Source organism: Lytechinus variegatus, chromosome 2, assembly GCF_018143015.1.
Source record: "Lytechinus variegatus isolate NC3 chromosome 2, Lvar_3.0, whole genome shotgun sequence".
Taxonomy (NCBI): Eukaryota; Metazoa; Echinodermata; class Echinoidea; order Temnopleuroida; family Toxopneustidae; genus Lytechinus; species Lytechinus variegatus.
Window position 1 is genome coordinate 36,085,058 of NC_054741.1, and position 16,943 is coordinate 36,102,000.

Genomic DNA, 16,943 nt, shown 5'->3' on the forward strand with positions numbered 1-16,943 from the left:
GTTGGGTTTTGAAATTATTTTTAATTACATTCACATTGTAAAGAAAATCTGCCAATCGATGGTACCTGTTGTGCCAAATGACAGAAAGGAAAAGCGAAGTTACAAAACACTGAAAAATGTCATTAAATGTAGATTTCATCGCACAAAGTAGAAGTGGAAATTGACAAGGTATCCACAATCCACCTATTTAATGCATATTAAGAAAACTTTGCTAGGATTTCTTTTAATTTCTTCTGGTGACTTCGAGTCTTCCTCCAGACGTGGTCATAATAATAGTGATCCGTTAAACAGTTAAAGAATACGTGCTGTACATGATGATATTGCCGATATAGACATCTGTAAGGACCCTATACCTAGCCGCATCAGTGTATTAACAATTTCCATTCATTCATGAAATTGGTATGATACATATTCATTAAACGAGTACCAAGTATACTGTAGTTATGGATGAAGAAGGCAATGTACTATCTGCCTAAAGTACACCGACCCTTTAAAGCACTTTTCCCTACCAACCTGCGCTGTGTGATGTTGTACTTTCCTCCGCAGACTGTCTCAATGTATTCTGTTTATTTGTTTTCATTATGTAATCAACATTAGGCAGGCAAAGAACGTTGTATGCCTCCTGTCTTTAAAAATGGCCGCAATTCTTTCTAATCAAATCGGACGTCTTCTTTGGAACAATTTCTGGGTTTTAATTGTTCGTTTCAAGACGGCAAACTTGAAAAAAAGCCGCATTCCTCTGTGATTGTTTTCGCTGTCTTTGTTTATTGTACTTTCGATTAAATCATACCTCTGTTTCCTTCTTTTTTTGATCTGTTGTGCAGATTGCCCCTTCTGTCTTGTACTTTTGGATCACCTTTACAATAAACCTATACTCTTAGAAGAAGCACAAGGTTTTTTCGAAACCATTTAAGAAGCGTCCCAAAACAATTCTTAGCAGTTGACAATCAGCCGTTACTTGGTGTTCATCTCATCTCCCATGTATTCCGGGAGGATTACTCTGAAATAAAAATATTTCGTCTTGACGACCAAATCACAGTAGCACATCGCCGAAAGATACATAACGTTTGCTTCGGGATTAGGTTTTCGTACTCCCGATATGAAATTGCATCTACGTGACTATTTAAACGGGGATCTTTGTTGCTGCATTTATCGGCCTATTGTCAAAACAACTTATTAAAATAAGGCTCCGTCAAATAATGATTCATTGTATAATGGACTATAATTTAAGGCAATAGATCTTCATTATCAAGTTTGTGAAAATCCATTGGAACTTTCTTAATCAGGGCATTGTTCTCGCTTAGCTAGTACTCACTTACCACATCAGTAAGACGTTTATTCTGGCATTCGTTCATTTGCAAATCTTCATCTTCTCATTCCCAGAATGCATTGTCAAACGAGGATAACCGTGTTCTGCTTCCTATACGTCTTCTCCATCACGTCAAGTAGCTCTCTGCCGAAGAGCGCGCATCCCCGAACGAACCGGAAGCACATGGATCTCACCGTCAGATCTGTGAAGGAAACAGATGCCGACACCAAATCATTGACCAAGATAGACTCGGAAGCATTAGCAGACTTTCCATCAATAGATGAAGAGTACAGTATGAACAGGTGAGATTATTGCATTATGTTTCATCACAGACCCTTGTTTTTTTTTGTTACAAAAATGAAGGCGTCCAAAACAGTAAGAGAGAGGAGAGATTAGAAAAAAATCAAATTCTGATAAGAGCTGATATTGATGAATTTCACAAATGTATTTATCCGATGAATCTTTTTAATGTAGTTTCCTTTCCCCATTTTCTGGTCTCTCAGTATCGTTGACGACGGACCTATTTACACCTGCGAGGAGATATTTCAGATGACAGACCTCAACGAGGATGGACGCGTAACGGAAGCAGAGTACAGACAGGCCAACCCCAACATGACGGATTTAGAAATGTCGTTCGTCTTCCAGAGATACGATCCTGACTGCGACGGCAACATCTACATAGAGAACCTGTGTGGAAATATCGTCGACGGCGCCGGTATAGAGATTGAGATGGGCGTGGCTGGCCAACTTCCTGACCCGATGGAAGGTACGTTTAGCACAGACATCCCGTTTTCACTTTTCTGGAATCTGCCAAGATCCCATGCAAGAACCGCAAGAACACCTAAAAAATAATACAGTCTTGGAGTATAGGCTCTCGGCTGATTCTCCGGTTAGGACTATCCGAACATTCCAAATATTTTTTGCATCGATCCGTATGCGGCGGTTACTGAAATAAGTACCCCATTCACAGCGAAATTTGAGAGTAAAATTAATCTACACCTTTCTTTACCATTATTAAGCTTTCGATTCCCCCTGAACTTATCCTGCTAATATTATCTCAGAATTTGAAATATTAAAAAAGGGCAAATACAAGACTATAGCTTCTTTTGGAAATAACTATTTGAAGACTTGATCAATGTAAGTATCCTTCACTATATCAAAGGTGGTATCACAGACAGATTGCTGCTGATGGGCACAGCAGTTGAAAAAAAAACATCTTGAAAACCTGGACAGAAAATCTGATAGAAATCAAAGAATATAACATATTTTGATTATTTGCGCAAATCAAAGAATATTCCATCTTTTGCTTACTTGTGCAAATCAAAGAATATTTCATCTTTTGCTCATTTGTGCAAATCCTACCTTTTTGCTTATTATCTGCAATTTTAGGATGAGTTCTGCGGTTATGATATCGAAAGCTATTTTCCATTGAGACATCACGTCGTTATATATGTTCAAGTGTCCCCAACGGAAATGTCAAAGATGTCAAAGAAAATTATCAGACGTCCTGAATCATTTTGTCATTTCATCGAAAAGAGAGTAAACTCTTCGATTACTCTGAATACTCTGGTAAAGCCTCAACACCAATACTTTTGATCGCCTGCCGGTGGGCAAGTTATGGGAATGAAATAAATATTTTTTTCTGAACCAAAATCATCGGCTATTGAATTAACAAGTAAGGATCTGGGAAAGATCTAAGATTATACCACAATGTAAGTCTATAGTCTTTGTTGATTTATTGATTAATTTGGTTATAACCTTTGGCGGTTACTTTTGATAAAGACAAACAACATTGTGTTGACGAGCTTTGGAGCTACACTTTTAATGATCCTTCCAAGAAGTAACACGCAAAACTCTATTTATGATAGCTTTAAAATCATATTTTGAGCTTTTGGTGTTGTCTAGAGATTTTCCCCTTGATTACATTTTCCTGCTTTTACGGTTACGGGGGGAGATCTGAAGATTTCCAAGGAGATATTTTTCCGGGATATTTTAGTCTCGTTACACGCTTTGGTGAGGAAACAAAGGGAGGAGCCCTCAGAGCGGAACGGTGCAGAACCCCTAAAATTATGAAAGGCACTAGCGTTAAATAACAGGGTAGCAACTCGAACCGAGCTGCGATAAAGTACACCGACCCCACACCGTATCACGGCCCCTTGAATACTTCCGATTCTATTGTTGGTAGAAAAATAGAGACCGGCTGTTAAGGTGTTATAATAGTTTCAAACGCGGCGACACAATTGGCTTGACTGTAAACTTTAAGAAGGTCCGTGTATATAAAAGCAGCTTAGCCGATGAGAGCATTAAACCATGGTGGGCGCTGAGCGAAGTATCAACAACCCGAAGGAAAACTTGACGGAGTATATATTCAAAGTTATAAGATTCAATTCGCGATATTGGGTCTCATAAACCGGAAATCTATTAACAACGATGTTTTTAGAAACAAGAAGTAGGACCTCACATCCCAAAATGGTCTCTTAACGATCGGCATGAAATTAAGTTATTCCGCAAGAAAGTTGAAGTTGTGCATCTTATTAATTAATACATCTACGTTCCAGCTTCTTCTGTCTGTGGAGAAAAGCCGTCAGATCCCAAACTTATTCATGGCCAAATTAACCTGAATGTGTTGTTGGCAAAATCTAGTAGGATAAGCCATAGTCCACTGAAACCAAACAAGGAGATAATCCTGATGATGCCAGAAGACTTACCTACAGAAAGGGGCAAATGAAGCTTGACACTGATTTAAAAAGAAGAATAGTTCCCTTAACATGAGAGTATGATCTCATGTTGATTATAATGCATTGAGTACGGGTTTTGTTTACACTTGCTGACCTAAATCTACGCTTTCAAAAGTTGTCATCAAAGTAGGCTTACTGTAAAATACAAAAGTTTCAAATAAACCTTGCATGAAATGCCTTTTAGGGCAATTTTTCACGCCACTTTGTAAGATCATAATTACTGATGAAAGCATAGAAAGGATACTGCAGGAGCCTTAGAAGAGATAGAAAACGTTCACAAAAGGTAGTACGGGGCAGACGACCGCTCTCAGAGAGTAGGTTTCCGATGTGACAAAATATGGGCCACAAAATGAGAGTGGGATCGCCTTCTGATAACCTCAACCAGTCAGCTCCAGATAGCAATTCTCTCGTTCCCTTACAGGTCATGACTGAATGTGGCTCACTGAGATAGCTTTTGTTCTGCTCTGCGACAATCGTGAAATTGATAAGAGCATGGACCTATTCCATGATAAGAGATACCCGAATTCTTGTACCCAAAACAAACCCTTTTCCATGGTCCTAAACTCGAATAACATCGACACGTTTTCGTAGCTTAGGTGAATAGGTGCGGTATTCTTCATTAAACATATATGTATGCACCATAAATATTAATAAATAATAATAATTATCTGAAGACCTACCTTGTAAAGTACCTGAGCCTTAAAGGAGAATGAAACCTTTGGAACAAATAGACTTGTGTAGAAACAGAAAAATCAAAGAATAAGAATAAAGAAAGTTTGAGAAAAATCGGACAAATAATGAGAAAGTTATGAGCATTTGAATATTGCAATCATTAATGCTATGGAGATCCTCCCATTGGCAATGCGACAAGGATGTGTGATGTCACTGATGAACAACTTTCCCTTCGGTGGACTATAAAATACCCTCAAAATGTCTCTTTTTTGCTTTTTCTAATGGTGATACAAACTCTTTATCCATGATGTATTCTTAAAAAATATGTAATACATGCCCTCATGTAGAAAGAACACATGATCTATGGATAGATGTGATAAAAGAGGCAATTCAAGTGAAATATATACTAAAGTAATGGGGAGAGTTGTTCACAATAAGTGACATCACACATCTTTGTCGCATTGCCAATTTGCTATCTCCATAGCATTAGTGATCGCAATATTCAAATGCTCATAACTTTCTCACTATTTGTCCGATTTTTCTCTCACTTTTGTTGAACTGTCTTTGATTATTCCCCCAATCATCAGATTCAATCCGTCATTCCTGCACAAAACGTATGCACACATTGCAGACCTGGGGTTGAAATTCCAGCCAGTCGCCATTGTGGCGCACATAATTAATAAACAATATTAAATATTCACTTCTTTCCCACCCACCCCAAGAACAAAAACTATTATGGCAGTACTGTTTCGTTGATTTAGAAGGAAAAAATCATATAATCCAGGTTATTTGACCTTCAGCAGTTGTTATTTATTCTTGAATTGACACGCGCCGGTTACACCTAACCAAAGCAACAACATTGGAGTGAGAGAACATTCGTGACGCGTCGCATGCGTTAGAACACGTTCACACAACGCCGCGGTATGTCGATACAAAAAGAAAATTACTATGAATACTAAAAAAAAGGAAAAAAAAAACGGGTGCAAATCCAATACAGGTGCTCGTCTCCATAAACATCCATTCATCTCTTGAAAATAGTTTTATCTGACCTCAACCATGTCAACATATTATTAGTATGAGATCAGACCACAAAACAATTTCATTCCAGTTACTTCAATCAATTCATTTGTTTTTCGTTTTCCTTACAGTAGATACCACATTATGCTTATATACGCCTTTTTTTTTACTAATACTGTTATTGATTATTCAAATCAAAATTTCAATATCAGAATTAGAATTTGGGATACATCATTAGAGTTATCAAAATCGATCTTTTGACTTGGGTTACAAAGGGGTTCTACTGATTACTTTCTGATCAATTATATAGATGGGCTACACCTTGATAAGTTTCTAAATGGGTTTTCTAAAGTTTCTAAAATAAAGGGTTTTGAAAATTGTTCAGCTTGTTCTCTGATACAAATTACAACTTGCCTTCGCGGTTATTTTGCGTGCAAAACAGAATAGCAATGAATGACAACTCAATAAGCATAATTATTATTTTTTGTTTACTTTTCTTTCTTGGTTTATGCTTTTTTATTCTGACCTTCCTTCTCAAACCATTGTCTGTTTTGTTTAAACAACAATACCTTTTTCTTTGCTCTAGTACCTATGTCAATATGCGCTATTTGGTACCGTGCCAGCACACTATGGAAATTTCGATTTCCCGTTTTGGGCCTTTCTTATATCCGCTCTTTCTTTCACGTTTTTTATCTTTCTCTTTTTTTCTCCAACTATCCCACTACCCTTCTCTCCTCCTCCTCCTCCTCCTCCCCCTTCTCCCTCTCTCTGTTTCTTTATTGCACCCTCCGTTTTTATATTTATATTTCATCTGGTACGAAATTCCTTCCCTGTAGATAGACCGTGTCAAAATATTATAATGTACCTTTTTAACAAAATGTTAATCAGTGTTATCCTTTACAAGATATCTTATAACAAGGTAGCTTGTACTTTATATATAGTCCAGGATAGGCCCCATAGGAAATTGACCAAACCTTGTTTTTTTATATATACAATATTTTTTGATGGTTTCTTGTCAATTCGAGGGTGCTGATTACGAATCTGAATGATGCCACTCGTGTAACCTTGAGCATTTTCCGCAAATTGGCAAAATCCAATATGGACGCCAAAATATGCAAATTACTCATGAAATTCATAAAATTGTCCGCACATTGGCTGTGAAATACATGAAATTGTGTGGCAGGAGTGAAATACAATCTTAAAAAATAATTTTGACAAAATATTTATCTTCCTGATATTCAAAATGGCCGCCATAGGCCATTCTATACACTATCATGTACAATATGAATAGGGAAAACTAATTTTCACAAAAATGAGCACTAAATTGCAAAAATCGCGATGTATGAACGAAGTAATATATGCAAATCATCATTACTAATGAGATATATTACTTATTATGTCAAATATGGGAACATTGCTGTATTTCGATATCTAAAATAGCCGCCACTGGCCCAAGAGTATTATGTACAATGGCAATGGCCGGGGCCAAAAAAATGAGAAGATTGAGCATTAAAATGCATATTATTAAGATAAACGAGTGGAATACTGACTAAAAACATAGTTGTAAATATGCCATTTATGTGGTAAATGCTGTATTTTGAAATTCAAAATGGCCGCCATAGCCCCTATCTTCATCATGTACAATGCGAATAGAGAAACTAATTTTCACACGAGTAAGAAACATAAAATGCATGTAATTGTGATCTATGAGTAAAATATTGTCTGACAACATGTTTTATAGCAAGACATATCATTTATTTTGTCATGCATGAGATAAATACTGTATTATGAAATTCAAAATGGCCCCTATAGGCCCTAACAGTATTATCTACAATGTGAATTGGGACATATAATTTTGTACGAATTTGGATTTGCTTGACTATGACATCCATATAATCCTGTTGTATGAGTAAAACGTTGTTTGAAAACATTTTTTTTAATCATCGCATTTCTTATTTCATATAATTGATAAATACTGTATTTTGACATTCAAAATAACCTCTACAAGCCCTAACTAAATTATGTAACATGCGAACAGGGAAACTAATTTCCACAAGAGTGAGAATCATAAAATGCATATAACTGTGATGTATGGGTAAAGATATTGTCTTAAACATTATTTCTAACTAAATACATCACATATGGGTCGTGGACATGGTGGAGGTAATAAATGGTGTACTTTGAAATCCAAAATGGCTGCCATAGGTCCTAAAAGTATTGTGTACATTGTAACATGGGACATATAATTTTGACAGAATTTGGCTTTGCTTGACTCTACATATTGCATATAATTGTGAATTGTGATGTAAAGGTGAATAATTGTCTAAAACCATGGTTTCTAACTAGATATATCATAATGTTGTGTAATTAAGGTGATAAATGCTGCATTTTTAAATTGAAAATGGCCACCATAGGAACTTATCGTATAATATACATTTTGGGTGGAGACAAATCACGTTCACAAAAAGGGCATATGGCAGCCATTTTGAATGTTGAAATACAGTATTTATCACCTAAATTACATAAGATATGATATATTTTGTTATAAATAATGTTTTCAGACAACGTTCCGCTCATACATCACCATTTGACCAAGCAAAGCCAAATTCTGTTCAAATGATTTGTTCCCATTCATATTGTGTATAATACCGTAAGGGACTATAGCGGCCATTTTAACTTAAAAATAACCGTATTTATCACCTAACTTGCAGAATAAATGATATATCTTAATAGAAATTATGCTTTAAGACAATATTTTACTCATAGATCACTATTACGTGCATTTATGGTGCTCACTCCTGTGAATATTGGTTTCCCACTTTGCATTGTACATAATACGGTTAATGTCGATGGCGGCCATTTTGAAAGTCGAAATACAATATTTAACACAAACTTAAAACCTGAATGATATATTTCGTAAGAAAATAAGTTTTTAGACAGTATCCAATTAATTTATCACATATATATGCATTTTAGCGCTCACTCTTGTGATTTATTTTCTCCCATTTCTCATTTCTGTATAATACTTTTAGGGCCTTTGGCAGCCATTTTGAATATCAGAATACAACATTCACCATATAAATGGCATATTAGTAATATATTCCGTTAATAATTATGTTTATAGTCAGTATTCCAACTGTTTAATCTTCATAATAAGCATTTTAGTGATCACTCTTGAGAATTTTTGGCCCCCATTGCCATTGTACGCAATACTGTTTGGGCCAGTGGCGGCTATTTTAGATATCAAAATACTGCAATTTTCCCATATATGACATTACAAATGCTATATCTCGTTAGTAATGGTGATTTGCATATATTACTTCGTTCATACATCGCGATTTTTTGCAGTTTAGTGCTCATTTTTGTGAAAATTAGTTTTCCCTATTCATACTGTACATGATAGTGTATACAATGGCCTATGGCGGCCATTTTGAATATCAGGAAAATATTTTTTTGTCAAAAATTATTTTTTAAGATTGTATTTCACTCCTGCCACACAATTTCACGCATTTCACAGCCAATGTGCGGACAATTTTATGATTTTCATGGGTAATTTGCATATTTTGGCGGCCATATTGGATTTTGCCAATTTGCGGAAAATGCTCAAGGTTACACGAGTGGCATCATTCAGATTCGTAATCAGCACCCTCGAATTGACAAGAAACCATCAAAAAATATTGTATATACAGTGCGTCCCAGAAAAAACGAAACCGAGATTTAGCGATCAATTATCATTACTTAATCATAAATAAAATAGACAAATGACCTACCAATTTAAAGCTTAGAATCTCCTCTTTCATCTGATATTACTTAGATTATTTCTCATTCACGCATGAGTGAGCAAATGCAATTTGAAGAAAGGATATCAAAAACTCATTTGGCGGGGGGTATCTGGGTTTCAAAAAGAAAACCACATTTTTGAAAAGTTCGATATCTCCTCTTTAATTTGATACCTAAATTACAGAAAATGGTCACGAAATAACAAAGTTCTGGTCATTTGAAATAAGGCTTGAATTTCAATAATTTCATAAAATGAAGAGGTTCTCCAGGCTGGCTTTCAAACTCTCTCGACACTCTGTTTTGTTGACGATCAGCCATGCATTAAATCTATTGTTCACCATGCGAAAGCTTCTGTGGGAAACCGGTATAAACACGTTTATCTCATGAAATTATGGAAATACAAGCCTTATTTCAAATGACCAGAACTTTTTTATTTCTTGACCATTTTCTGTAATTTTGGTACCAAATTAAAGATCAGATATTAAACTTTTCAGAAATGTGGTTTTCTTTTTGAAACCCAGATACCCCCCGCCAAATGAGTTTTTGGTATCCTTTCTTCAAATTGTTTTTGCTCACTCATGCGTGAATAAGAAATAACCTAAGTAATATCAGATGAAAGAGGAGATTCTACGCTTTAAATTGGTAGGTCATTTGTCTATTCTTTTTATGATTAAGTTATGATAAATGATCACTAAATCTCGGTTTCGTTTATTCTGGGACGCACTGTATAAAAAAACAAGGTTATGCCTCTTCTATCCTGGACTAATAGGCTTATACGTAATAATGAACGACTCAGTCTACATGTCAATTGCTTATTGCCACCTCTTGCAAGCTCTTTACAATAATTTTGTATTAGTTTTGCACTAGTTATTGGTAAATATGATCGTCCTCTTCAACCCATTCAACTATATCGCGCTTTGAATATATTGGTCAGAAATAATATTAGTGCGTTTTTTATATTAAATATACATAATCTGAAGATTTGTCATTGATATTTCGCAAAAGATGACATATGTCTGATACAAACAAACCAAATCAGTTACTCGGTAAACATGGTAAACACATTTGGTTTTCCAGTGACTACCTTACTTAAACATTGGCGTAGAACAACGGGTAACCCGCATTTACCATATGTCTCCTTCAGTTAACCGATGTAAATAGAAATGTCTGTGTTATCAAATAAATCCATATCACCATGAAGACAGAGTAAATACTTTCTGGTGTTACCCTCAATTGTCAATGATTGTTCTGGGAATTAGAGAAGTTCTTTATTTTACTATATTCTAGGAGGGGAATGATGTTCCAATGCTTTAAACTGTTATTGCAATTTTTTATTGTAGCAATTTTTATGAAAAGGACCCCTGAACTTCAATGTAAACTGAATATATACCCTAGAAAACATAAGTCGTTTTAGCCATGTAAAAGTCAACTATTCACCAACTGGACATGTTTTAAAAGCTAATGCAAGGTTTATATAATAGATGAAAAGTAATTAGTTTGATGTAGACATTTGTAATCCTCGGTCTCGTGGGTAGAGCCCGAAGCATAACATATCTTCACAAATGCATGTTTTCGTATGAATTATAAATAGGTTGATCAATCCTCTTGTCTTTTCTCTTCCTTTTTTTATCCAGTTAACTGCAGAACACTGTCGATGCAAATCTGTGACAAGGAATCATTTTTGGTTGTTTGGGAACAAATTGAGGCCGAAGAGACAGCCGATAATACACTTTGCAGGGCTTTACAGGTAAGTTCATTGATGAAAATCTTTACAGAGCAACGTCCTTCCAAATGCATGATAAAGAATTGATACCTTGGGGTGCTTTAAACAATAGTTTGCAAGGTATATTTCACTATATAAAAAGCGGAATACGAAATGCCAGCTACATTCAAATGAAGTAAAGGTCAGCATTTCTATGGTTGCCAACAAAAAATCTTTTATGATGTTTTTTTTCTTTTGCAGAATGAATTGCGTTTGAATGGGACGAAAGAAAAACAGAATCAATTCCAAAATAACCACTTCTGATTTGCTGAAAATCAAGCTGCGTTAGATTTTTGGATTTGAGTTTGATTGTAATACTTTTGGCCCTTGATTTTCTCCAGCTTTAACCCGCTACATGCCTACATGTATGTCATTGAGTTTGAAACTACAATCAAACTTATACGAGGTTTCCTGTTCTTGCACTTTTAAGAAAGGGAATTGGCTCATACCAAGTTTGGACAAAGGTTTTTGTCTAGATGGCCCAATTCTGTAACAGGCCTCAGCGAATAAATTCTTGAAGTAAAATATTTTGCATGTAGCCATGCAGTACTGTTTATGTCTAAAACAACGTTTTCGAACTTGGTATACGTTTAGAATCACCAACTATTCTTTGACTCTCCTGATATTCGTTCACAGACACACATCGAATGTGTTAGCCGGGAAAACAAATACTGTGGCCTGGATGACTACGTTGCTGACGTCAAACAGACCGTAGCCAGCTTTATCCGGTCAGGAATATGTCCAAACATTCACGTCAACGAGGAAACCGTCTCGGGAATCCCATCATCAGGGGTGCGACAGGTCCGATCAGCTAAGAATGGTGAGCGCTTCTTTTAAGGTTTTCCCCTTCAGTTCTTATAGGACACGAGAGAGATTTTTTTTGGGGTAGACATAATTGTAGAAGGGAATCTTCGTAGCTCTATATAGGATGAAAAAGAAGACGTTAATACAATTGTAGGTGCCCAATCTCCATCGTCTCCTGCTGGTAAAGTTAGAAATTTGTGTAAGACGAGATACACCTTGATGTAGACATCTAGCTGGTAGATAGGGGGAAATGTTAACCCATATACCTTTTCCGGAAAGTTTAACTAATTGCAACCTGTAGCGCCATTTTTTCTGTCATATTCAATTGGTCACTCTGTGTTCTCATCCCACAGGTCACAGGTCGAGGCATAGCAATAGTCTTAGGAACACGGACGTGGACCCGACCACCCTGCTCAGATCCTCGCATACGTGTTTGAGGTCGACAATGGAACCCTGCAATACGAACTTTATCTCATCGCTAAGATCGGGGAATGTCGATCCCTGCGAAACGCTGGTCGATTACAGGCGATGCGCACGGAAATCGACGCGGAGATGTCAAGACAGAACAAACGCGATGCGCATCAGAGACGGCATCAAGTCCATCACCCGCGCGCACAGAAAAGCCAAGCTTTGTGTACAATAGACATCACTACTGATATACAGAATCAAAGAAGAACAATGCCGCAAGAACTCAGAAACTGTATATTTTACTCTGTGAGCATTGTAGCGAGTGTGATATTATTCGAGGTCTCTAAGACAGTTACTTGTATTGATGTTCATGGGAACATGGAGAACAGCACTGGGACTATGGGGCCAAGCCCTTCCATGGTTTTCCTGTATCATGTAACTGTGCGAATAGATTCAAAGTATGTCCAAGACCACGAGGAAGACGACGGGAAGCTACGGGTTTTCTCCTGGAACTGGAACTTCGAGCCAAAATCCGCCGTTGTCATTGCTGTTAATTATCCTAAGAGGCTTTTTCTACCCATTCTGTGATATCGGTTGTACTGCCTCATTCGAAAATAATTTGTGGCAGAGTAGGAGATCTGAGGACGCTATTCTGGCAAGAGGCTGCGATGCCAAGGCGCCGTCTTACTTCATTAATCCGTTGACTGCTGAGTTCTCTAGGCTTTGTACACGGACTACCTGTTTCCAGTAGGCAACTGGTTAAAATATGTTAGCATCATAGCAACAGTATTCATCATGTTCATTTGTATTCACTACATAGAATCCGCTCAAATACGAATGTAACTCCGTTCTATACTCTATCATGAACATCTGCAGGACGCAATGGTAGACGTATGGTTTCAATGAGTATCTATGAATAGAACTTTGTTCAAGTATCGTTCAGTAGTAAACTTTCAATTCTAAACGACAAGATACTTATTTCATGAAGTTTCTCACTTGTATTGCTACCTCAAGAAATAGAGTGAACATTTTCCCTACAAAGTTATTAATTTAGAGTAGCGATGTTGTCTACTTTTGGAAAAGCTTTCAAACGGTAATAGATTGAATTATTAATTAATTTATTTTATTTCACTATGAATCTGAAAAAAATACATGTCCGAAACACTCTTATTAAAGGGATCTATTTTTTCACTCAAACTTAGTCATTGTTGTTATTTGATATTTAACCAATCGCGAAATAGAAAAAAATATTCTGTGTAAAATATAGATTTATACCAGTCTGAAAATCCCCCCCCCTCCAAAAAATAATAATAATGAATATTAAGTTACAATTAAAGTATAATTGTGCTCATGGGATTTTCATTTTATCATCGGGGTTTTTCTAGATTTTTTGAGGAATAGCAATATCACGTTAAAAGTAAATTATCATAATCGTACCATTTCGAAGGAAAAGGAGACAATACGTTAAAATACTCTCATAGTAGATTCATATCGTATCTGGGATCGTATGTCATTTATTTCATAGATATCATGAATATTGGAACATATACATTTTTTTGATAAATGGAGAATATTCGACAGAAATTGTAAATAGCGATGTAAAATTTAATCATGACAATATATTATAATTATTATGTATTTTGAATCCAAATTGTTTTATTCCTTTAGAGTATTCATATTCCACTATAAAGTATCGCTATGCTTATAATTTTGTGTTTATAAATATTACACTGCCACATTAGTTTAATCGATTTTATGACAACTGTACATATATTTATATGTTATGTATAAAAGGGTAGGTAACCAAATCATTTGTTTTCATCTGAATATCATATGTCTACATCTTTCCATGTCGATATATCCGAGTTCTCCATTTTGTATAGGAGGCATTTACTATGATTTATTTTTCTTAAAAGTCAAGACCTTGATATTTGTAATACTCTCTATTTCTTAAACTAACATAATGTATATTGAGCATGGTGCTACCTTTGGCGTTTATTTCCTGTCGAATAAAGAGAGGAGTGATTTCATTTATTTCAGAACAAAGACAGGAATAATAATCTGATAATGATAATTATGTTGCATAAAATTTCACATTAATGGCCATGATTTGGTACTTTACATAATTATTGTCGTTTAATTTTAATATGAATATTTATAAACCATATCGAAGTTCAATTCTTTAGAAGTTTCGAATTACTTGCATGAATCAGGTCTGCAAGCGTGATTTACTTACTAACCCCCAAGTGTTTCGATAATTCGAATTGAAGTATTGCATGTTATATGTGTCTTTGAATTGATTTCGCCTAGATCATCCTTGCCTTGTTAACATTAAAAAGCTAATACCTATTTGGGATGGAATTCATTATTCCATGACAGTATTTTACCTGTGTTTCTAGACTTCAAATTATAAAAGAGCTCATCAGCTTGCGACTGATCGAAATAATTCATTTTGTTGAAACTGAATTTTCTAACATCATTTTTGTTTTTATATCCATGCAGGTTTACTAAAACCCTTGTATCTGCTATCTTTTACGTACAATTATGGTACACTTTACACACTATCTTCATGTAATGTTGTATGTGTTTCATTCATTTTCAGCAGGCTGTTTTAAATATAATGACAACTCTAGTTTGAAAACGGGTCTCTTTATTCCTAAATTATTTTCTTTCTTTAATAGGAAGAGTTTACTAGATTATGTAAATGTCCTTTATGCTAGCTGGGCTTTTATCTCTAATATTGTTTTGAACATCTTAACCTTTCTCTGGCGAACAGCTTATCCGTTATTATTTTTAAGTTATCGATTGCACGTTAATCTTGCACCTCTATTGATTCAAAATGATGTGGAACGCGACGTTATTATGACGTCACAGAGTGTATGGGGAGATGACGACAGTGTAAGCAGAGTTGTGTGTAATTAATATTTGAAAATTAAATACTATAAATAGTGCCTTGTACAGTCTAAGGAAGAGTGTATTCGTATGTATTAATTGTCATGCCCTATTTTGTATTCATAGTCGTGTCAATTAAAAGACAAGATATTGAAATTTAATTCATATTTGTCGGTGTAAAATTGTTTTGCGGTGATGTAGTAATGATTGAAAAAAAAAATCGTATATCAGCATCACGGCTACAACTTGTTAATCTATGCAACACAAGAATAATTTATACCTGATTTATAAAAATGTCAGGTTATTAATTAAATAGTAAAATTTACATTTTGATGTTCCAAAAGCTTATGTGAAACTAGAATATAGGTATACGCTTCACTGATTCATTTACATATTTGCATATATAACATGATACAATTAAAAAACAAAATTCCAGCATTCCCTTGACAGTCTAGATAGTGTACACTGAAGTATAGGTGTGTATGTGTGTGGGGGTGATGGGTGTGTGCGCGTACATGAGATCCTTTAAAGTAGCTCTCCACGTTAACTAAATAAGTAAATAAATGATCTCAATAGATAAGAATAAGATCAGAAAAGCAAAACACGATTTCATTCAAATCGGATGAAGAAAACGTTTCGCAATATTTTGGTTAAACGGCACTACCATGTACACCAATGACACACTTGTCTTCATAAACGAGCGACCCAATGATGTAATTTCCCCGGTCGTTCTTTTTTTTACAATTATTTGAAGTTTCTCCTCGAGGAATGTAAAGATTGGATTGACTGCCCATTTTAATGTGTAATAACATTGCATGACTCTCGTCTTTCAATCAAAATGGACGTGGGTTCAAATCCCAGCCATGGCGTCTTTTTCCCCTTAGACAAAAATTTACCCCCATAGTGCTTCACTCAACTCGGGTTCCGAGGTGAATGGGTACACGGCAAGATTAAAGGGATGGTCCGGGCTGAAAATATTTATATCTTTAGAGTAGAATTCATTGAGCAAAATGCCGAAAATTTCATCAAAATCGGATAACAAATAATAAAGTTATTGAAGTTTAAAGTTTAGTAATATTTTGTGAATACAGTCGTCATGAATATTCATTAGGTGGGCTGATGATGTCATATCCCCACTTTCCGTTTTCTTATGTTATTACATAAAATCATAATTTTTTTCATTATTTCATACTTGTGTGAATCATGTCTCCCTTATAATGAAATAAGTTGCAGCAATAAATATCTAATGCACTAAATCAGTTGTCAATCCAATTTTTCTAGTTCTTGGAAGAAAAAATTGAATTAACCTAATTTCATATAATAAAATACAAAAGATCAAGTGGAGATGTGACATCATCAGCCAACCTAAGGAATATTCATAACAACTGTTTTCACAAAATGTTGCTGAAATATAAAATTCAATATAAAAATTTTCGGTATTTTGCTTAGTGAATTCTACTCTATTTATTAAGCTGTAAATACTTTTAGCCCGGACCATCCATTTAATTTGTGGAATGCACCAAGCGCCTTCAGCATCTGGAGCTCTTTATAGCCGGTGTAA

The 16,943-nt window shown here is 35.4% G+C and overlaps 1 protein-coding gene across 3 annotated transcripts in view; it reads left to right on the forward strand.

The window, feature by feature from the left end:
- Positions 1–15,543, forward strand: part of LOC121407971 — a 31,643-nt gene extending 16,100 nt beyond the window's left edge. For all 3 annotated transcript variants that reach the window (XM_041599254.1, XM_041599253.1, XM_041599251.1), the window contains exons 2-6: positions 1,384–1,611; positions 1,813–2,075; positions 11,151–11,263; positions 11,915–12,098; positions 12,436–15,543. In XM_041599254.1, the coding sequence (XP_041455188.1) occupies positions 1,385–1,611; positions 1,813–2,075; positions 11,151–11,263; positions 11,915–12,098; positions 12,436–12,725 (1,077 nt within the window). In that variant the 5' untranslated portion in view covers position 1,384 and the 3' untranslated portion in view covers positions 12,726–15,543. The remainder of the gene's footprint in view (positions 1–1,383; positions 1,612–1,812; positions 2,076–11,150; positions 11,264–11,914; positions 12,099–12,435) is intronic.
- The last annotated feature ends 1,400 nt before the right edge of the window (positions 15,544–16,943 follow it).